Source organism: Mustelus asterias, unplaced genomic scaffold (assembly GCF_964213995.1).
Source record: "Mustelus asterias unplaced genomic scaffold, sMusAst1.hap1.1 HAP1_SCAFFOLD_100, whole genome shotgun sequence".
Lineage (NCBI taxonomy): Eukaryota > Metazoa > Chordata > Chondrichthyes > Carcharhiniformes > Triakidae > Mustelus > Mustelus asterias.
The window spans coordinates 288,929-311,802 of NW_027590147.1; the positions used below are offsets into that span (position 1 = coordinate 288,929).

The 22,874-nt window shown below is 45.9% G+C and overlaps 1 protein-coding gene across 1 annotated transcript in view; it reads right to left on the bottom strand.

The window, feature by feature from the left end:
* LOC144484333 (uncharacterized) overlaps window positions 1-22,422 on the bottom strand; it is a 71,952-nt gene extending 49,530 nt beyond the window's left edge. Inside the window, 3 exon segments of the mRNA XM_078202872.1 lie at window positions 7,073-7,978; window positions 19,470-20,220; window positions 22,342-22,422. Of these exon segments, the coding sequence (XP_078058998.1) occupies window positions 7,073-7,978; window positions 19,470-20,114 (1,551 nt within the window). The 5' untranslated portion in view covers window positions 20,115-20,220; window positions 22,342-22,422.
* Between the last annotated feature and the right edge of the window lie 452 nt (window positions 22,423-22,874).

A 22,874-nucleotide genomic window follows, 5' to 3' on the forward strand; every position in this document is an offset into this window, starting at 1 on the left:
CACTGGGCCGAGGCCATTCATCTGCTCCGAGTGTGGGAAGGGATTCACTCAATTATCTAGTCTGCTGAGACACAAATGATTACACACTGGGGAAAGGCCATTCATCTGATGTGTGTGTGGGAAGTGACTCAGTCAATCATCCAGTCTGCTGGAATACTGAGGCACCTCCCCCAATAAGGAACCTGTTCAATGCTGACTGTGGGAGCTGCTTTAAAACCTTAGCCTACCTGAGGGTCGACCAGCGCATTCACACTGAGGAGACCCCGTTCAGGAGCTCTCACTGTGCAAAGAGGTTTAGAACATCATCTGACCTCCTGAAACATCAGGGAATTCACACTGGGGAGAGACCCTGATAATTCCCACTCACTTTCAGTGATTTCTCATAAAACCTACCAGATTGGAAGCTTCTGCCTGAAATTTTATTTTCCCTTAGTTTCCAAACTGAGACCATTCACCTGCTCAGTGTGTGGGAAAGGATTCACTTGTTCACCCAAGCTGCTGAGACACCATGGCAGTCACACCCATTAGTGATCTTTTGGATGCTCTGACTGTGGCTGTTAATTATATCAATAGAGGTTAAGTTTATTCAGATGGAGGGCGCTGATTAGACAGTTATAATGAGCAGGTAAAAAGTGGGACTCACTAATATAGCTTGGAGTCAGAGTTGAACCTGTAATGTTTGATTCTGTGAACAAATCTATACCAAATAAAGATTGACTCCGCCCCAAGGCTGTCAGGATTATAACATGGTAACAGAAAATGCTTGTCTAATGGTGAAGGTTGGAAACTAAAAGAAAGTATATTTCAGACAGAAGCTTCCAATCCCAGCAGCTTTTGTGAGAAATGACTGAAAGGCAGTGGGAATTGTCAGGGTCTGATTACCTGCTGATGCTCTCGGAGTCTGAACCATACAACCAGTGGAAGAATGAAGTGGCGATGTGGACACGGGTTACATCCCGATCAAGGAGGAAACAAGATCTGGCCTTGGCATTGTCACTTCCTAACACAAGGAAAATCAGCAACAAAGCATTTTCTGATCAGCCAAACTGCAAGTTGACACCTGCACTGGCACGGATGATTCATGGAAAGAATTCACTTCAGGTGGTTGGAGGGTAGAATCCCTGTCAATTGGTCTATGGGAGAAATCCCAGATTCCCCTCTGTGCCGGGCGATCGCCCTCCTGCTTTAAAGGGATACAATTAGTTCCATTTTCAGTCATCAATTATCTGATTGTTCCATGAAAAGAATTGCTCGAAGCAACAAATTATTGGAGATACCAGAAGAGGGTTTCTTCATGTGTAACGTTTGGACTGAAGAAGAAAAACCATCTTTTTCTTCGATTTGTTTTGAAACACTGTTTGTGTGAATTTTTGCGATCCCGGTCAGGACTGTTAACGTTTGCAGAGAAATTCGAACACCCAGTGATTAACTGAAAGAATTACATCACAAGCTTCCACATTGTTAAACAAAAACAAACTTTACTGTATGTTTAAATAAAATTTAAAAAGACAACACTACAAATTGAATACTACACTCAATAAAGATTTATGATATAAACCTAGTTCTATTTTTTTACCTCACCCCAAGAGTTTCTTTATACTTAACAATATCTTGAAGGTTCATTCACTTCTGTTCCTAGGACCTCCCAAAGGTATGTCAAAGCTCTCCACAATTCACTTTAATTCTCCCCAGTACTCCAGATATTCTCCAAGCTCCAAGAGTTTATGGGAGTCCATCCATTATCTTTTCACTAAACAAGCCTCCAATTTTCCTTTAAGCTCTCAAACTGTGGACTCCTCAGTCCAAACCTGAGCTTCACTGCATTCTTGCTGAGGGATTTAAATGTTGGAAACACCCCTGGTTTCTAATGGTCCTCGAGGCTTCTAGTCCCACAGCTGGTTCACAGCTCCTGGTCCCACAACTGGTGGCTTCCAAGCTAACTGCAGTCTGTCCGCTGTCTATCTGTGGAACCAGGTCATTGATTGGAAAGGACTCAAAGGTTACGGGGAAAAGGCAGGAGACTGGGATTGAGATTTATCAGCCATGATCGAATGGCACAGCAGATTCGATGGGCCAAATAGCCTAATTCTGCTCCTATATCTTATGGTCTAATTCTAACCAAGGCTCCACCCTGAATCACATATCCCCATGGTAACAGAGACCAGGTGGAATATCTGACAGATATTTAGCTTCAAAACTAAACCCTTTTTCCCTGAGGTCTGCATGAAGAACTCACCTAACAAAAATAGTACAATAATTGTCAGACCCAATGTCTCCAGCTAAAAGATCCAGCTGACTTTTACAGTTCTTACCTCTCGAGTTTTGACTTCTTAAACCAACATGGGCCATGCTTTGTGACTGCGAATTCCCTGAGGGTGTTTTCATCAGATTCTCAATCCAGGTTTTCCATTTTTTAAAAGCAACTCTTGCAACTAATTCATATTTCTAAAACATAGGAATTATAAAATTAGATTTTTGTAACAAAAACAGGAAGAAATGGAAATGTATCACCTTCATAATATCCCATTTAGAATATTACAATATACAACATGCTGTATATCTTAACAACAGCCATGATCTTATTGAATGGTGGAGCAGGCTCGAAGGGCCAAATGGCCTACTCCTGTTCCTAAATCCACTGTTTTCCTATGTTGATCTATCTTATAACCTGCAATAGACATAATAATCCCTCCATTGTCCACTTCACATTCACAAGTCCAGCTTGGTAACAGCACACTGCTGGGTTCCATGTCCAGGAATTCAGTCCACTGAAGATGGAAATTACTGCTTGCAGTGTTTTCTGACGGTTTTCTTCTTACAATAATTATAGTCCAAAGTTCCTCCTGCAAAAGGAGAGTCTTCATTGTTGTTCATTTGTGAATTTTCAAGTTCTATTTTGAAAACAGTCTGTACAGAGTTCACATTTTGAAATTTATTTTCTTCCATGTTTGTAGTTCCTCCATTGTTTAAATCCAGAGAGAATATTCCACTCAATTCCACATTGAAACTGTCTTCTTCTTGCTCAGTTATAGCTGATTCCTTTATTGTCCAGGACAATATATTCACAATATCTTTAAAACAGAAATTAAACATTCCCATTTGATTCCAGACAGTAACATATTCTGTTGGTTTGTTCTTTATTGTCAATGTCAGGCTGGGGTTGTTCTCCTTGGAGCAAAGGAGGTTGTGGGGAGATTTGATAGAGGTGGACAAGATTCTGACAGGTTTAGATAAGGTGGACAAAGAAAAGCTGTTCCCACTAGCTGAAGGGACAAGGACGAGGGGGACACAGATTTCTTGTTTTGGGTCAGAGATGCAAGGTGGGGGGGGCGGAGATGTGAGGAAGAATATTCTGATGCAGCGAATGGTAATGACCTGAAACTCGCTGCCTACGAGGGTGGAGGAAGTGGAGACAATAAACAATTACAAAGGAAATTGGATGGGCATTTGGGATGTTCCAAACAGAACGAAGAACAAAGAAAATTTTGTTTTCTCAAAGAAAACAAAAAAAAAGAACAAAGAAAATCCATCAAGACATCATTTGGCTGAGTGTGGCAGAAAGGGACCGACACAGGGTTGGAGTCGGTGGGATTTGGCGGGGGGGGAACTCTCCACCGGTTGGGGATATACCAGGTACAGACAAGGATGGCTGTGGTTGTTGGAGGTCAGTCATCACTGCAAGGGTCACTGCAGGGTTCATCTAAAACTCTGCTGGCCATGTTTAAACTCACATTAAGTGTTATTCCACTATCACCCTCGTGCACGATGATCCACCCAGTAAAGCAACAACTTAATATTAAAATTCTCATCCTTGGTTTCAAATCACTCCATGACCTTGCCTGTCCCAATATCTATAATCTCCTATAAGCCCCACAACCCTCAATATATTACACGGCTCTAATTCTGGTCTTTAGTTTGTCCCTGACCTTGCTTCACCATTGCAAGCTCTACCTTCAGTTGCTTAGGCTCCAACCTCTGGAATACCATCCCTACACATCTCCAACTCTCCACCTCGCTTTACTCCTTGAAGACACCCCTTAAAATCTACCACTTTGACCAAACCTTTGGTCATCTAACCTAATATCTTCTTTGTGGCTCAATATCATACTTTATTTTACAATGCTCCCTGGATGTTTTATTATTTTAAGGCGCTATATAAATATATTTTGTTGTTCCTCATGTCTCCTGGGCCTAATCATTTTCAGCGGCTTCATTCATTACCGTCTCCCCACCGTAGGGTGGGAAACGGGGATGTTCACTGATGATTGCAGTGTATATTACCATTCACAACTCTGAATACTGAAGCTGCCCGCATGCAGCGCAGGACCAGGACAACATTCAGGTTGGAACTGATTGTCAATTCATATTGACACCACATAATTATCAGGAAATATCTATTTCCAGCAAGAAAATCTAACCATCTTCCCTTGATATTCAATGGCATTACCATCAGTGAATGTCCCACCAGCAATAACTTTGGGGTTACCATTGACCAGTCATTTAAATACTGTGGTTACAGGAGCAGATCAGAGGTTGGGAGTTTTGTGGCAGGTTACTCACTTAATGACTCCCCATAGGCTTGCCATGATTCACAAGGTATAAATCAGGAGGAAGGTGGAATATTCCCTACCTGGATGAGTGTATCTGCAACAAATTTGTAGATCATATCCAGGACAAAGTAGCTCGCCTGATCAGCATCTCAAATACCACCTTAAACATTCACTCTCCACCATTAGCCCACAGTGGTGGCAGTGTATCCCACATATGAGATGCACTGCAAGAAATCACCAAGGCTGTTTTCACAGCATGTTCCAAACCCTAACTTCTACCACTTGAAAAACAAGTGCAGCCAGCGTATGGGAATGCCACCATCTGCAAATTGTACTCATCACATACCATTCTGACTTGAAACTCAATCACCATTCCTTCTCTGTCACTGCATCAAATTCCTGGAACTCCCTAACAGCGTTGTGGGTATACCTACACCAGATGGATTGCCGCGATTCAAGAAAGTGGCTCACTTTCTTCACAAGGGCAATTAGTGATGCACAATGAATGTTGGCCTTGCCAGCCACATTCACATCCCCTGAAAGAATAAAAAAAATCCTCATCCCTGGTATCATTCTCAGCCATGAGGACTGCAATTATCAATGAACAGCTCCGCTTTTGACTTTATGATGGGGGGAGGGTCATTGGTGGAGCAACTGAGGATGGATGGGCCTCGGACACTACCCTGGGGCTGAGATGATTGGCCTCCAACAACTGCGATCATCCTCCTCTGTGCGGGATGTGGCTCTCGCCGGTGGAGAGTTTCCCCCTGATTCCCATTGACTTCAATGTTAATCGGGTTGCTCGATGCCACGCACAGTCAAACGCTGCCTTGATGTCAATGGCAATCACTCCAACATCACCCAGTTCAACTCTTTTGTCCATGTTTGGACAAAGGCTGTAAATGAGGCAGGAGGTGAGTAGTCCGAGGTGGAACCCAAAATGAGCATCAGTGAGCAAGTTGTTGCTGTATAAATGCTGCTTGATCGCACCGTTGGCAACAACATCTTCCATCATTTTGCTGATGATCGAGACGAGAGACATTGGATGGTAGTTGGCCAGTTTGGATTTTTCCTTATCCATTGCCTTCAGCTGTTTATTGATATCCCTTGAAGTGAATCGAATTGGCTGAAGATGGGCATCTGTGATACTAGGGACCTCAGGGTGGATAATCCATATGGAGAGATTAGAGAAGCTGGAATTGCACTCTATAGAGCAGGAAAGGTTAAGGAAAGATTTAATAGAGATATTCAAACTTTTGAGAGGTTTTAGTCCTATTTTCAAGAAGGGGAATAGGGATAGCCCAGGTAATTACCGACCAGTGAGTCTAACCTCAGTGGTTGGTAAACTGATGGAGAAGATCCTGAGGGAAAGGATATATGAGCATTTAGAGAGGTTTAGTATGCTCAAGAATACTCAGCATGGCTTTGTCAAGGGCAGGTCGTGCCTTACGAGCCTGGTGGAGTTCCCCTCGCACCTTAAACCCATGCCCCGAGTAATTGACTCTTCCACCCTGGGAAAAAGCTTCTGATTATCCACTCTGTCCATGCCCCTCATAATTTTGTAGACTTCTATCAGGTCGCCCTCCTCAACCTCCGTCGTTCCAGTGAGAACAAACCAAGTTTCTCCAACCTCTCCTGATAGCTAATGCCCTCCACACCAGGCAACATCCTGATAAATATTTTCCGTACCCTCTCCAAAGCCTCCACGTCCTTCTGGTAGTGTGGTGACCAGAATTGAACACGAGATTCCAAGTGCGGTCTAACTAAGGTTCTATAAAGCTGCAACAAGACTTGCCAATTTTTAAACTCAATGCCCCGGCCAATGAAGGCAAGCATGCCGTATGCCTTCTTGATTATCTTCTCCACCTGCATTGCCACTTTCAGTGGCCTGTGTACCTGTACACCCAGATGCCTCTGCCTATGAATACTCTTAAGGGTTCTGCCATTTACTGTATATTTCCCATCTGTATTAGACCTTCCAAAATGCATTACCTCACATTTTTCCGGATTAAACTTCATCTGCCATCTCTCCGCCCAAGTCTCCAACTGATCTATATCCTGCTGTATCCTCTGCCGGTCCCCATCGCTTTCCGCAAATCCACCAACCTTTGTGTCGTCCACAAACTTACCAATCAAACCAGTTACATTTTCCTCCAAATCATTTATATATATTACAAACAGCAAAAGTCCCAGCACTGATCCCTGAGGAATGTCACTTGTCACAGCCCTCCATTCAGAAATGTACCTTTGCACTGCCAACCTCTGTTTTCTTCTGACTAAATATCTCTAAACTTCCTAACACCCTGTCACTCTGTGATCCTTGTGACATTTGAAATCAGGTATTCGCAAAAAGACTCAAAGAGCATCAGCCCACTGGAGGCTGAGACCAGCCAGTCCAGCACAAAGAAACCCTCTGACCCTTCCCATTGACCAACTGTGAGAATGAACAAAATGCAGTCCTGGAGGCAACTGAGAGCAGAAACAATAACAGCATAATCCAACCACTGTCATCACTCGTGAACTTGCTGGTGTCTCAGCAGCTCCGATGAAACTCTGAAACGCTTTCCACACTGAGAGCAGGTGAATGGCCTCTCCCCTGTGTGAACTCGCTGGTGTGTCTGCAGGTCAGATGAGTTCGTAAATCCCTTCCCACACTGAGAGCAGATGAATGGTCTCTCCCCAGTATGAACTCGCTGGTGTATCTGCAGGTGGGATGACCGAATGAATCCCTTCCCACACTGAGAGCAGGTGAACGGCCTCTCCCCTGTGTGACGGCGCTGGTGTCTCTGCAGGTCGGCTGACTGAGTGAATTCTTGCCCACAGTGAGAGCAGATGAACGGTCTTTCCCCAGTGTGAACTCGTTCGTGCGTCCGCAGGTTGGATGAGTTCATGAATCCCTTCCCACACTGAGAACAGGTGAATGGCCTCTCCCCATTGTGAACTCGCTGGTGTCTCTGCAGGCTGAATGACCGAGTGAATCCCTTCCCACACTGAGAGCAGGTGAATGGCCTCTCCCCAGTGTGAACTCGCTGGTGTCTCTGCAGGTGGGATGAGCGAGTGAATCCCTTCCCACACTGAGAGCAGGTAAATGGCCTCTCTCCAGTGTGAACTCGCTGGTGTGTCAGCAGGCTGGATGACTGAATGAATCCCTGCCCACATTGAGAGCAGGTGAATGGCCTCTCCCCAGTGTGAACTCGCTGGTGTGACTGCAGGTTGGATGACCGAGTGAATCCCTCCCCACAGTGTGAGCAGGTGAATGGCCTCTCCCCTGTGTGACGTAGCTGGTGTGATTGCAGGTTGGATACCCGAGTGAATCCCTTCCCACACTGAGAGCAGATGAACGGCCTCTCCCCAGTGTGGCTGCGCCGATGATCTTCCAGCAGGGATGGGTATCTGTATCCCTTCCCACAGTCCACACATTCCCATGGTTTCTCCATGGTGCAGGTGTCCTTACCTCTCTCTTGGGTAGACAATTAGTTGAAACTTCGTCCACACACAGAACAAGATTACAGTCTCTCCCCGCTGTGAATGGTGTGATATTTATTCAGACTGTGTAACTGGTTAAAGCTCTTTAGTCAGTGCATTGGAACACTCTCACTCAAGTGTGTCAGTGTGTCGATGCTTTTTCACTCACACTGACATTTCAAATCTTTTCAAATCGACAGACTGGACAATCATTTCTCCTTCTGGATTCAAAGTCCGATGATATTGAGGTCCCAAGGAATATGACTCTGTCAGATCTAGACGTGAAGTTTGAGATTTCAGCCTGTGATTCCTCTTTCAATATCCTGTAAAATGAGTTTACAAAAGTCATCAGTGTCAGTACAGGATAGAAATTCAGAACAGACAATTTCTATGGAACATTCTTTCCTCTCTCATTCCCCAAAAGCTGGAAATCTCCATCCCACACACTGTCTCCCCATTCTCAGCAGGTCTGGCAGCATCTGTATGGAGAGAAAAGAACTGATGTTTCAGAGCTTTGACAAAGGGTCATCTAGACAAGAAACATCAGCTCTTTTCTCTCCTTACAGATGCTGCTGGACCTGCTGAGATTTTCCAGCATTTTCTCTCTTGGTTTCAGATTCCAGCATCCTCAGTAATTTGCTTTTATAAGGCTGCAGATACCACCTCCCAAGTAACATGCGTGTGCCCAAGACATCACCACTTGTTTCCCTTATTTCTTTCGCACCCATGGTGCTCTCCGCAGTAAACACAGAGAAGTATTCATTACAAATCTCACCCATCTCCTGTGGCTTCACACACAGATGGCCATACTGATTTTTAAGGGGACCTATTCTCTCTCTAGCCACCCTTTTACTCTTAATATAGCTACAGAACCTCTTGGAATTTTCTTTAATCTTACCTGCCAGATCCATACCATACTCTCTTTTTGTCCTCCTGATTTCTCTCTTCAGTATTTTCTTACACTTTTTATAGTCAGAGTGATTCACTTGTCCCCAATTGCCTAAACCCAATGTATGCTTCCTTCTTTTACCTGACCAGAGCCTCAATGTCCCTTGTCTGCCAGAGAACCATAAATTTACCATTCTTTCCCTTCATTTTAACAGGAATATACTGCCCCTAGACTCTTGATATCACACTTTTAAAACCTCCCATTTGCCAGTCATTCCTTTCCCTTCAAACAAACTCACCTAATCGACATCTGCTAGATCCTGCCTAATGCCCACAAAAGTGGCCCTGCTCCAGTTCAGGGCCTTGACCTGTGGACCTGTCCTATCTTTTTCCAGAACTATTTTGAAACTATTGGTGCTCCCAATAGTGCTCCCTGACTGACACTTGAGTCACTTGCTCCACCTCATTTCTTAACTGTCTAATAGAAAGTGAGTCCAGGAATTGATGATGAAAAATAAGGAGCTGGGAGATGAATTGAACAAGTATTTTGCCTCGGTGTTCACAATAGAGGATACAGTTAAAACTCAGAAACAGCTGGAAATCAGAACAGTAATTAATTAATAATAATGAATCATAAAATACAGAGTAGAAGGAGGCCATTCAGCCCATCGAGCCTGCACCGACAACAATCCCATCCAGGCCCTATCCGCATATTTACCTGTTAATCCCCCTGATACCAAGTGGCAATTTATCATGGCCAATCCGTCTAACCGGCACATCTTTGGACTGTGGAAGGAAACCGAAACACCCGGAGGAAACCCACACAGACACGGGGAGAATGTAGAAACTCTGCACAGACAGCGACCCGAGGCTGGAATTGAACCCGGGTCCCTGGCGCTGTCAGGCAGCTGCACTAACCACTGTGCCACCGGGCCACATGTCAGTGCCATCGCCCGACTCCAGCCCAGTCTCAGCTCATCTGGAACCCTCACCCATTCCATTGTGACCTCACACCCTCACCCATTCCATTGTGACGTCACACTCACCCATTCCATTGTGACATCAGGGCTTCACTCTCCGATCACAATCCCTGCCGGCCTCCCACATGCAGCCTCAATGGCGGCAGTCAGCCCGGGTCTAACACTACAAGCTGCCGCTCCATTGGGTACAAAGGGGGGGGGACCCGGAAGTTCATTTCCGGGATTTGAGTTTGAACAACATGTTTACGAAGCCTCTCCACCCACCCGCCACATTTATCATTCCCCGCACGCCGCCCTCTACCTCGCATTGATCTCGTTTCCAAGTTAAAACCGTCTGTCCGTTGCCATTACGCGCACTGCGCATGCTTCAGTCGCAGCCCGGCCCCGCCTCTCATTCACTCCGATTGGTTGGAGGACCAGCCGCCCCCGCTCGGTCCTCCAGTCCGCCCCCTCTTCCTATTGGTCCGGAGCTGCCGTCAATCAGTCCCTGGGCATCGTGATGTGGAGCATGCGCAGTGTCATTGCTGTCCTTGGCGCTTGTTTGTCCCGGAGAAGCGGAGTCAGCGTTAGGCGGTGGCTGGGAGGATTTGGAAACACTTTGTGGATCCGCAAACCCTTCAGAATCATTGTCAGCTCCCTGGTTTGCAGCTGCGGGGCTTCTCCCTCCCTCCCTCCCTCCCGGGAACAGGCCCAGGTTAACGGCCCCATCCTGGCTCAGCCACTGGAGGATGGTTCACATCAGAGGATGGGGGAGGGGGACAATAAATAAGAGGTTACACTTTGGCCTCAAATCAATGAGGACTCTGATCTCTGGGAAGGAAGGAAACCCTGGGAGGTGGGCGGGGAGGATTCACAAACACCCGCTGGAGGCCCCAACACCCCCAATAAGAAGCTGCAGCTCCCTGCAGTGACCAGGAGAGAAAATAATTGATTTTATTTTCACTCTGTACAAAAGAGAACTGAACCCAGACAGAATAGGGAGAAAAGGTTTGTGAAGATATTTCACACTGGGTTTGCCAGGCTGACCAACTCTCTCAGAGAAAATGAAAGGACATCCTTCATGAGTCTGTCGGAGCAGGTGAGCAGTATTGTGTGCGGTGCTGTTGGAACTGTGTGGGTGGGCACGGGCTGGTTGGCAGCCAGAACAGTTGGAAGAGGGTGCTGCACACATCCATCTTATGGGTGAAACAGCGCCCATACACCATGCAGCCTGGCACAGTGGAGTCAAACACGGGATAATCCATTGAAATATGAGCTGGTTGGTCAGTGTGGGAGTTGGTTGCAGGACAGGGAGGAGGGAAAGTGTTCAGGATGAGGATTTACTGCTGCACAGGAACAAGTGAGGAAACGATGTTCCACAGAACATAGTTTCAAATTCCAGCATCCGCAGTAATTTGCTTTGATTCCAAATAAACTTATTGGACTTTAACCTGGTGTTCTGAGACTTCTTACTGTGCAAACTCCAGAGAGACAGTCACCCACCGCTGGAATCGAACCCAGACTCAGTGAGGCAGCAGTGCTAACCACTGTGCCACAGTGAAGGGAGTTTGCCGCAAATTTCGGGTGATAACAATGGGCTGGATGTTGCTCAGAATGTGGAGCACTGCAGCAAAGTACAGAGAGACAGAGACAGAGCAGCAAACTGGGCTGAGAAATGGAGTCTGCAGACTGGAACTGGCAGCATGAGGAGAGGTTATTTAGTCTAACACTCACAGCAATCTACAACCCACCCCCATTACCGAGACAGTGAGACAGAGATTACAAACACTCACCAACACAGCTCCACTGAAACGTCCCAGGAAAAAGAGGGAATCTGTGGCAGTTCCTGTCCTGAAATAGCCCCAGGACTGTCACTCAAACCCCCAACCCGGCCCAGTTCACAGCTCAGCCTCTCAGCTTGCAGCTTCCTGCACCTTGAGCCAACCCTGCCCAGGTGTGGGAGGGATGTGGAACCACAGAGTGGGGGAAGGGGTGACCACCTGCGGTGCCCTAAATAGTTTCTCCTTCCCCTCCCCCTTGGCTCTCTAAGGTCTGAATGTGGATGTGTTGATGGACATTGCAGAGCCTCACTGAGCTTATCCTGGGTCACCCCCTCCCCCTGGGTTCAGTGTGTTCAGTTCGCTGCTTCTTTCCCTGCTGAACCTTCAGTTAATCAAAAACAGAAAGTGCTGGAAAACCTCAGCAGGTCTGATCACATCTGTGATCATCCAGACTGGAAGCATTAACTCCATTCTCTCTCCACAGATGCTGTCAGACCTGCTGAGATTTTCCAGCATTTTCTGTTTATGTTTCAGATTCCAGCATCCGCAGTATTTTGCTTTTATCTTCATTTAAACAAGCATTCTTTGATGGCCTTTACCCCCATTGCTCCTTTCCAGAGCTTCCCACCTTCTGCTATTGTCCCTGACTCCCACATTAACTCTGTCATTCCTCCCCTTTACCCCGCTCACCCTGTCTAAACTCAGGCTCAGAGTTTTAGCGCCATCTCCCCCTCCCCCAGCCTCCACATCCCAACACCCGGAATCTCTAACCCAGCGGTTCCAGTTTGTCTGGTTTGAGTTCAGATTTGCCGCAGCACCGACAGGATTTCACTTCAAACCAGCCGGAACTGACTGCTCACAAATCCCAAAATGTTTCTCCAGCAGCCCGGGCTTGTTAATGTTGTTTAAAGTCAGCGCCCAAATGCAGTTACTCTCCTCAGTTTAAAAAACTTCTCCGTTTAATCCAAAGTATTATTCGCACCAGACATAAACACAAAATTGTGAACGTTACCCCCGCCCCCCCCCCCTCCCCCCCCCCCCCTCCCCAACCAGACCCGAGCTGGGGTGTCCTGAGTAAGAGACATCTGTTCCAGGTGTGACAATTCTTACACATTCTCTGGTTGACATAAAACGGAAAACGCTGGAAATTGCCTCCATTACCGAGACAGTGAGACAGAGATTACAAACACTCACCAACGCAGCTCCAGTGAAATGTCCCAGGGAAAAGGGGGAATCTGTGGCTGTTCCTGTCCTGATATCGCCCCAGGACCGTCACTCAAAACCTCAACGCCGCCCAGTTCACAGCAAATTGCTGCTTTTGTCAAAAGGGTCACTTGGACTCGAAATGTCAGCTCTTTTTGTCTCCTTACAGATGCTGCCAGACCTGCTGAGATTTTCCAGCGTTTTCTCTTTTGGCTGGAAATACTCAACAAGTCAGGCAGCCTCTGTGGAGAGAGAAACAGACTGAATGTGACCTGTCATCGGAACTGGGAAATATATTATTATTTCTCGCAACTGAAAGAGACACTTTACAGCCTTCAGAACAAAACTGAGCTCAACAATTTTACACCACAATCTCTGCCCCCGTTGTGATCTGTGTTTCGTTGCTGCTTTTTTCACCTCATTTCCCTCTTGTTTTCTTTACTTTACATTCAGACTATTGCTCACCGGCTATTCACACCTCATCCAGAACATCTTTTGTGTCTTTACTTGTCCCATTACAACACGCTTTGGTCTTGGGCCATGAAACATTTGTCAGTTTGCAGATCTTTCATTTTGTCTCCTCTCTCTCTCAATTCTTCAGAGGTCAGTCTTTGACAAAGGGTCATCTGGACTCGAAACGTCAGCACTTTTCTCTCCTGACGGATGCTGCCAGACCTGCTGGGATTTTCCAGCATTTTCTCTTTTGGTTTCAGATTCCAGCATTCACAGTAATTTGCTTTTATCCTGATTTTCTTTGTGTGGCTCTGGAGAGCGCATTGGACTTGAGACATTAGGGACAGAGAGAACTAGATTTTTCTCTCTCTCTCAGAGGGTCTTTGGTCTGTGGAATTCTCTTCCCCAGAGAGCAGTGGGGACAGAGTCATTGAATATTTTTAAGGCTGAATAAATGGATTCCTGATTGACAAGAGAGTCAGAGGATTTGGGGGGAGACAGAAACGTGGAGTTCTGGCCACAATCAGATCAGTCGAGATCTTGTCAAATGCTGGAGTAGAGGGGCCCAATGGTCCACTGCTGCTCCTCATTCATATGGATGTTTGGCTGTATGTTTCACTCTGTTTCTGCCTCCATAGAAGCTGCTGGGCCTGTTGACTATTTGTGGCATTGACAGTTTTATTTCAGATTTTAAGACTCTGTAACATGTCACTGTGTAATCCAACAATTAATCCAGTTCTCCTGGATTACTGCTCTGTAACATATCACTGTGTAATCCAACAATTAATCCAGTTCCCCTGGATTTCTGCTCTGTAACATATCACTGTGTAATCTAACAATTAATCCAGTTCCCCTGGATTACTGCTCTGTAACGTATCACTGTGTAATCTAACAATTAATCCAGTTCTCCTGGATTACTGCTCTGTAACGTATCACTGTGTAATCTAACAATTAATCCAGTTCCCCTGGATTACTGCTCTGTAACATATCACTGTGTAATCTAACAATTAATCCAGTTCTCCTGGATTACTGCTCTGTAACGTATCACTGTGTAATCCAACAATTAATCCAGTTCTCCTGGATTACTGCTCTGTAACATATCACTGTGTAATCTAACAATTAATCCAGTTCCCCTGGATTACTGCTCTGTAACATATCACTGTGTAATCTAACAATTAATCCAGTTCCCCTGGATTACTGCTCTGTAACATATCACTGTGTAATCTAACAATTAATCCAGTTCTCCTGGATTTCTGCTCTGTAACATATCACTGTGTAATCTAACAATTAATCCAGTTCCCCTGGATTTCTGCTCTGTAACATATCACTGTGTAATCTAACAATTAATCCAGTTCCCCTGGATTTCTGCTCTGTAACATATCACTGTGTAATCTAACAATTAATCCAGTTCCCCTGGATTACTGCTCTGTAACATATCACTGTGTAATCCAACAATTAATCCAGTTCTCCTGGATTACTGCTCTGTAACATATCACTGTGTAATCTAACAATTAATCCAGTTCCCCTGGATTACTGCTCTGTAACATATCACTGTGTAATCTAACAATTAATCCAGTTCTCCTGGATTTCTGCTCTGTAACATATCACTGTGTAATCCAACAATTAATCCAGTTCTCCTGGATTTCTGCTCTGTAACATATCACTGTGTAATCTAACAATTAATCCAGTTCTCCTGGATTTCTGCTCTGTAACATATCACTGTGTAATCCAACAATTAATCCAGTTCTCCTGGATTTCTGCTCTGTAACATATCACTGTGTAATCCAACAATTAATCCAGTTCTCCTGGATTTCTGCTCTGTAACATATCACTGTGTAATCCAACAATTAATACAGTTCCCCTGGATTTCTGCTCTGTAACATATCACTGTGTAATCCAACAATTAATCCCGTTCCCCTGGATTACTGCTCTGTAACGTATCACTGTGAAATCTAACAATTAATCCAGTTCCCCTGGATTACTGCATTGTGGCATAGTGCTTAGCACCGCTGCCTCACAGCACCAGGGACCCGGGTTCGATTCAAGTTTCAGGTCACTGTCTGTGTTGAGTTTGCACATTCTCCCCGTGTCTGCGTGGGTTCCCTCTGGATGCTCCAGTTTCCTCCCACAGATCAAAGATGGGCGGGTTATGTGAATTGGCCATGCTAAATTGCCCCTTAGTGTCAGGGGGACTAGCTAGGGTAAATGCATGGCGTTAAGGGGATAGGGCCTGGATAGGATTGTGGTCATGCAGACTCGATGGGCCGAATGGCCACCTTCTCCACTGTTGGATTCTATGATTCTAGTTAGAAATCTCACAACACCAGGTTAAAATCCAACAGGTTTATTTGGTATCACGAGTTTTTGGAGCGCTGCTCCTTCATCAGGTGAGTCAATCGTCTATGATTCTAGATACAGACAAACTCACAGATGCATAAATACATTCACAGACATGCATATATGATTTCAAGAAGTAATTAGATATAGATCATGTGACTAAAGGGATCAAGGGATATGGGAGGAAGGGGGGAATCAGGATATTGAATTCGATGGTCAGCCATGATCAAAATGAATGGTGGGGCAGGCTCGAAGGGCCGAATGGCCTACTCCTGCTTCTAGTTTCTATCTTTCTGCACTCACGCGCACACGCACACACACACACTGAGACCACCTGCTGGGCACCAAAATAATAACAGAAGCAAATCTGAAACTCAGTGTGTGGGTTTTATTGTGAAATGAGATAATTTATAAATATATCCCCATAGCTCCGGGTGGGAGTGGAATTGATGATTTCTTGACTGTCTGTCTGCACTGCTGCCTCACAGCGCCAGGGACCCGGGTTCAATTCCCAGCTTGGGTCATTGTCTGTGTGGAGTCTGCACATTCTCCCCGTGTCTGTGTGGGTTTCCTCCGGGTGCTCTGGTTTCCTCCCACAGTCTGAAAGATGTGCTGGTTAGGTGCATTGACCTGAACAGGTGCCGGACTGTGGCGACGAGGGGAATTTCACAGTAACTTCATTGCAGTGTTAATGTAAGCCTTACTTGCGACTAATAAATAAATTTAACTTTTAACTTTAATTTTGTGAACTCATAGAATCATAGAATCTTACAAGGCAGAAGAAGGCCATTCAGCCCATCGAGTCTGCACCAACCACAATCCCAACCAGGCCCTACCCTGGTAACTCAACATATTTAACCTGCTAATCCTCCCGACACTAGGGTAAATTTTGCAAGGCCAGCCAACCTAAGCAGCACATCTTTGGACTGTGGGAGGAAACCGGAGCACCCGGAGGAAACCCACGCAGACACGGGGAGAATGTGCAGACTCTGCACAGACAGTGACCCAAGCCAGGAATTGAACTCAGGTCCCTAGCGCTGTGAGGCAGTAGTGCTAACCACTGTGCCACGATGCCGCCCTCATCTCCTTGAACAAATAGTAAATTGTAGAGATTATAAAGTTTGAATTGTAATATCTAATGGTGTAAAGTATCTGGGAGCAGAGTGGATGTGATAAAGGCTGGAATACAGACTGTGGGAATGAGGGTGAAACTGCTGTGCAGAGCGAATGGTTCTTGTTGGGGGGAGGGATGGGAGGAGGGAGAGAGGAATGGATGGTGAGAGGGAGGGATGGAGAAGGGAGGGAGAGTGAGGTGGATGGAGGGAGAGAGGGATGAATGCGGGTGAATGTGAGAAGTTGATGTTTACATTTGAAGAGGTTCCCAGTCTCTCTGATCAGCTGAACTGGGGAAGCTTTTGCGCAGACTGCACTGCTGCTGTCTCCCCTCCTGTCCACCAGAGGACACTGTAGGCCTCCCAGCTGCTGCTCCTCCCAATGTCACCTCTTGCCCACTCCGGCCCCTGCAGTACACCTCACTGGAGCCCCAGGCCATTCTTGCCATCCTGCCAGGTCTCGGGTACTGACGCCAATAGTAAAGTTTATTTATGAGTCACAAGTAGGTTTACATTCACACTGTAATGAAGTCACTGTGAGAATCCCCCAGTCACCACACTCCGGCACCTGTTCGGGTTACACTGAGGGAGAATTCAGTTTGGCCAATGCACCTAACCAGCCTGTCTTTTGAACTGTGGGAGGAAACCGGAGCAAATCCACACAGACACGTGGAAAATGTGCAAACTCCACACAGTGACCCAGCCGGGAATCGAATCCAAACCCCTGGCGCTGTGAGGCAGCAGTGCGAACCACTGTGCCACTGTACCACCCAGTGCTCTAAGGTTAAGTTTCTTCTTCAAACCTAAGAAGATTCAGTGTCACATCAGGGCGGGGAAAAGGGAGTCCATTGGCTTCAGATGGATAATGGTAAAAGTGAATATCCCAATTTATTCACTTTATTCCTTCAAGCTGAGGTTTATAAAGTGAAAATTCCACTGTTTATAGCAGTGTCTAAATAGCAATGACCCACCACATAGCTAGTAGTTCAGAATTTATCCCATAGGCAGCTCCTTGGCTCATTGTCTGCTGATGTGTCATCCAGAGCTGTTTTCCTGGCAGTTTGTGTCAGTAGCAGGCTGCCATTACCATCCACTCTTGGGCAGGGTGAGGAGGCAGCTCCAACACCGACCTCAGCTGGAATGGGGATTGAACCATACATTAGTCCGCAGGCCAGCAATGCTGCAGGAATTGCAAAGGGGCTCCACAGAGGCCCAGAATTAGAAGAGGGGGTTGTGAAGATAGAGGAAGCGTCTGCAAGACATGGGGACATTTTGGATTATCTCAAAATTACAGAATGTGGGAGACCAGTCAGGAATGTGTTGAAATTGTCAAGTCTGGCGGTAATGTGTGGATGTGGGATTCAGCAGCAGATGAAGGGCTGCACGGTGGAACAGTGGTTAGCACTGCTGCCTGACAGCAGTGGGTTTCTGTGTACGTTCTCCCTGTGTCTGAGTTTCCTCTGGGTGCTTCCGTTTCCTCCTACATTCCAAAGATGTGCAGGTTAGGTGGATTGGCCATGTTAAATTATCCGTTAGCGTCCAAAGATGTGTAGGTTAGGGGGGTTAGCAGGGTAAATGCACAAGGGTACAGGGCCCATCGAGTCTGCACCGACTCTCCAACAGAGCATCTTACCCAGGCCCTATCCCCATAGCCCCACATATTTATCCCGCTATTCCACTGTGTTACTTATTCATCACAATAGGGACCAGAGTCTGAGGTTATAAATGGGTGAGTTTACTCCAATAGTAATTCTTTCGACATCTGACAAGTTTACAGCTATGAACATCCCACCTATCAAATAGCTCCAGCCGACAGATAAGAGGACCAACATTCAGAGCTTTCACATCCTTATCCTGAAGTTACAAAACAGACTTTAGTCATCGGCCTGCTGATACATCGGCACATTCACACAGGGGTGGATTGGACTGTGATCTGTTTATTGTTCATCTTTAGTTCAATACAGTTTCTGAGTGATTTAAATTTAAAACAAGGTCTGCAGGTGTGAAGATTTATTGACACATGAATGAGAGATGCTGTGGGGTATTCTACAAGTCCAACAGGGCTGATTTACATCAGAAAAACTCCAACTATCAGTATAAACGTTATTTAGTTGGGATGTAATTAACAGCAGCAATAACAGCAGAATCACACCCCTGTGATCACTGGTGAACTCGCTGGTGTCTCACCAGGTTGTGTGACTGGGTGAATCTCTTTCCACACATCGAACAAGTGAACGGCTTCTCCTCACTGTGAACTTGTTGGTGTCTCAGCAGAATGGATGACCGGGTGAATCCTTTCCCACACTCAGTGCAGGTGAACGGTTTGTCCTCAGAGTGATTTCACTGGTGTGCGAGCAGAAGTTTGCTGCTTTTAAAGCTCTTCTCACAGTCAGAACATTTGAACGGTCTCTCATTTGTGTGAACAAGCTGGTGTGAAGTGAGAGAGGATAAACAAGTGAATCCCTTCCCACACACAGGGCAGGTGAACGGCCTCTCCCCAGTGTGAATTCGCTGGTGTACAGTGAGGTCGCCTGATCGCCTGAAGCCAGTCCCGCAGTGAGAATACGTGAACGGTCTCTCGTCAGAGTGAACACGTTGATGGCATCGCAGTTCCTCAGAACTTTTATAGCCCTTCCCGCAGTCTGGACATTTAACCGGTCTCTCTTCACTGTGAACTCGTTGGTGTTTCTGCAGGTTGGATGATCAGTTAAATCCCTTCCCACATTCAGAGCAGGTGAATGGCCTCTCTCCAGTGTGAATGCGCTCATGTGCCACAAGATGGAATGATGTCCTGAACCCCTTCTGGCAGTGGGAGCAGCTGAACGGTGTGGAACCGGTGTGAATGTACTGGTGCTCCCGCAGTGTGCATGGAGTTTTAAAACTCTTTCCACACTCAGGGCATTTAAACTCTCTCCTGTCGGTGTGAACTCGCTGGTGTCTCTGCAGGGCAGAGAAATCTGTGAATCCCTTCCCACACACGGAGCAGGTGAATGGCCTCTCCCCTGTGTGAGTGTGCCAATGCATCAGCAGGGCCGATGACTGAGTAAATCCTTTTCCACATTTGGAGCAGGTGAACTGCCTCTCCCTGCTGTGAATGCGCTGGTGTATCAACAGGCCAGCTGACTGAGTGAATCCCTTCCCACACACAGGGCAGGTAAAAGGTCTCTCTCCAGTGTGAGTGCGTCGGTGATTTTCCAGGCCAACTGGGTAATTGAATCCTTTCCCACAGTCTCCACATTTATACGGTCTCTCCCTGATGTGACTGCGCTTGTGTCTTGACAGGCCAGACGATCGTTTGAAGCCTTGTCCACACACAGAACATGTGTATGGTTTCTCCCCACTGTGAATGGTGCTTTTTTCTTCCATGTTTAATGGCCTATGATATTTAGATCCTGATGAATCAAAGCTCTCTGTCAGATCTTGATGTGATCCTTGATTTACAATTGTCTGTAATTCCTCACCTTCTAATCCCCTGAAAAATGAATTGAAAACAGAAAGAGGGAAACATGAGAGACAAGCCATAAATATACAAAGACAAAATGTGAAACTGAGTTGATCTAATCTGGTAAATTGTGGGATTGGGACTAGGACATAGTGGATATGAAAGCTGCTGGATTGTGACAAAGCCTCAAACTGTTTACCAATGCACTGAGGGAAAGGAACCCTCCACCTCTTCAGAGCCTACAACAAGAATCCAGCCTTTGTGCGTGAAGAGGGAGAGGTCGGGAGGAGGGTGACGGAGAGAGACTTTATACATCAGCAACTCAACCAGGATTTTGGCAGAATCTCCTCAACCCACAATCTTTCCCACCTGGAAGTACCAGAGCAGCTGGGACATGGGAAAACCACACAACTCCCTGACTTGGACAAATATCACTGTCCCTTCAATGTGACTGGAGCACCTTTACTATATGGACTGCAGAGGTTCAAGAAGAAGGCCAACTATCACCATCACAAAGGACAAGTGGCGATTGGCAACACATGACTGTCTGTGATAGTAATTCATTACAGATACCTGGGCCTTGTCAGTAATGTCCACTTCCAAAGAATTTTTTGTATATTGCAAATCTGTATGAAACCTGCAAGTTCATAAGATATCGGAGCAGAATTAGGCCATTCGGCCCCTCGGGTCCGCTCTGCCATTCAATCATGGCTGATATGCTTCTCATCCCCATTTCCTGCCTTCTCCCCATAACCTTTCAACCCATAACCAATTAAAAATCTGTCCAACTCCTCCTTAAATTACTCACTGCCCAGCGTCCACCGCACTTTGGGGTAGCAAATTCCACAGATGAAAGGAAAACAAAGAAACAAAACCAATGACCACAACAATCCAGGAGGACAAGGACAGTGGACAGATGGGAAAACCACCACCTGGAAGTCCCCCTCCAAGCCACTCAGCATCTTGACTTGGAAATATGTCACTGTTCCTTCACTGTCATTGGATCAACATCCTGGAATTCCCTCCCCAACAACACTGTGGATGTACCTACGCCACATAGACTGCAGCGATTCAAGAAGGCAGCTCACCACCAGCTTTTCAAAGGCAATTAAGAATGGGCAATAAATGCTCGTCTAGCCAACGACTAGAATCAATTGAATGATTTAAAAAATGACTTGGAATATCCATGAGAAAACAATCCTGACAGTTACTCAAATAAATACTTTACTCAGTCACACCAGCTTCTGAGTTTACATTTGACTGAAGTGGTTGGATTTTGCTGCTGTTTGTGGAAAACTTTGGGGCATTTGCCCAGTCCATTACGCAAACCAGCCTCCCATCCACTGACTCCATCTACACTTCCCGCTGCCTCGGAAAAGCAGCCAACATAATCGAGAATGTCACACACCCCGGACATTCTCTCTTCAACCTTCTTCCACCAAGAAAAAGATACAAAAGTCTGAGATCACGTACCAACCGATTCAAGAACACCTTCTTCCCTGCTACCATCAGACTTTTGAATAGACCTACTTCTCATTAATTTGATCTTTCTCTACAGCCTAACTGTGACTGTAATACTACATTCTGCACTCTCTCCTTTCCTTCCCTATGTACAGTATGCTTTGTCTGTATAGTGCACAAGGAATAATACTTTTCACTGTACACTAATACATGTGACAATAATAAATCAAATCAAAAAAGAACCCCACACACTCCGGACACACTCTCTTCCACCTTCTTCCATTGGGAAATAGGATACAAAAGTCTGAGATCAGGTACCAACTGACTCAAAAACAGCTTAATCCCTGCTGCCATCAGACTTTTGAATGGAGCTGCCTTATATTAAGTTGATCTTTTGCTACACCCTAGATATGACTGTAACACTACATTCTGCACCCTTTTCTTTCCTTCTCTCCTATCTGCTCTATGAATGGAATGCTTTGTCTGTACAGTGCGCAAGAAATAATAATTTTCACTGTAAACCATAACATGTGACAATAATAAATCAAAATTATCCACCAGTTCCCACTTCTGTTCTTTCTGATGAATGAAGGATCTGTGCACAGCTTTTTCGACCTTCCTCCCAATCTCCACATCACAGCAAAAATATCACCGGTCAATAATAACGACTTTCAATGACGGAGGGTTTACCCAGCATTCGCCGCGGTGGTGAATGCCCTCTATTTACACCAGAGGAAGGTACTGCGCAGCCGTCTTATCACCCAGTATTGGGGCATGCGCACTGTCAGTCATGGCGATGGGGTGAGTTTCTCTTTTTGTCTCTTTGAACATAAGAACATAAGAAATAGGAGCAGGAGTAGGCCATCTAGCCCCTCGAGCCTGCCCCGCCATTCAATAAGATCATGGCTGATCTGACGTGGATCAGTACCACTTACCCGCCTGATCCCCATAACCCTTAATTCCCTTACCGATCAGGAATCCATCCATCCGCGCTTTAAACATATTCAGCGAGGTAGCCTCCACCACCTCAGTGGGCAGAGAATTCCAGAGATTCACCACCCTCTGGGAGAAGAAGTTCCTCCTCAACTCTGTCTTAAACCGACCCCCCTTTATTTTGAGGCTGTGTCCTCTAGTTTTAACTTCCTTACTAAGTGGAAAGAATCTCTCCGCCTCCACCCTATCCAGCCCCCGCATTATCTTATAAGTCTCCATAAGATCCCCCC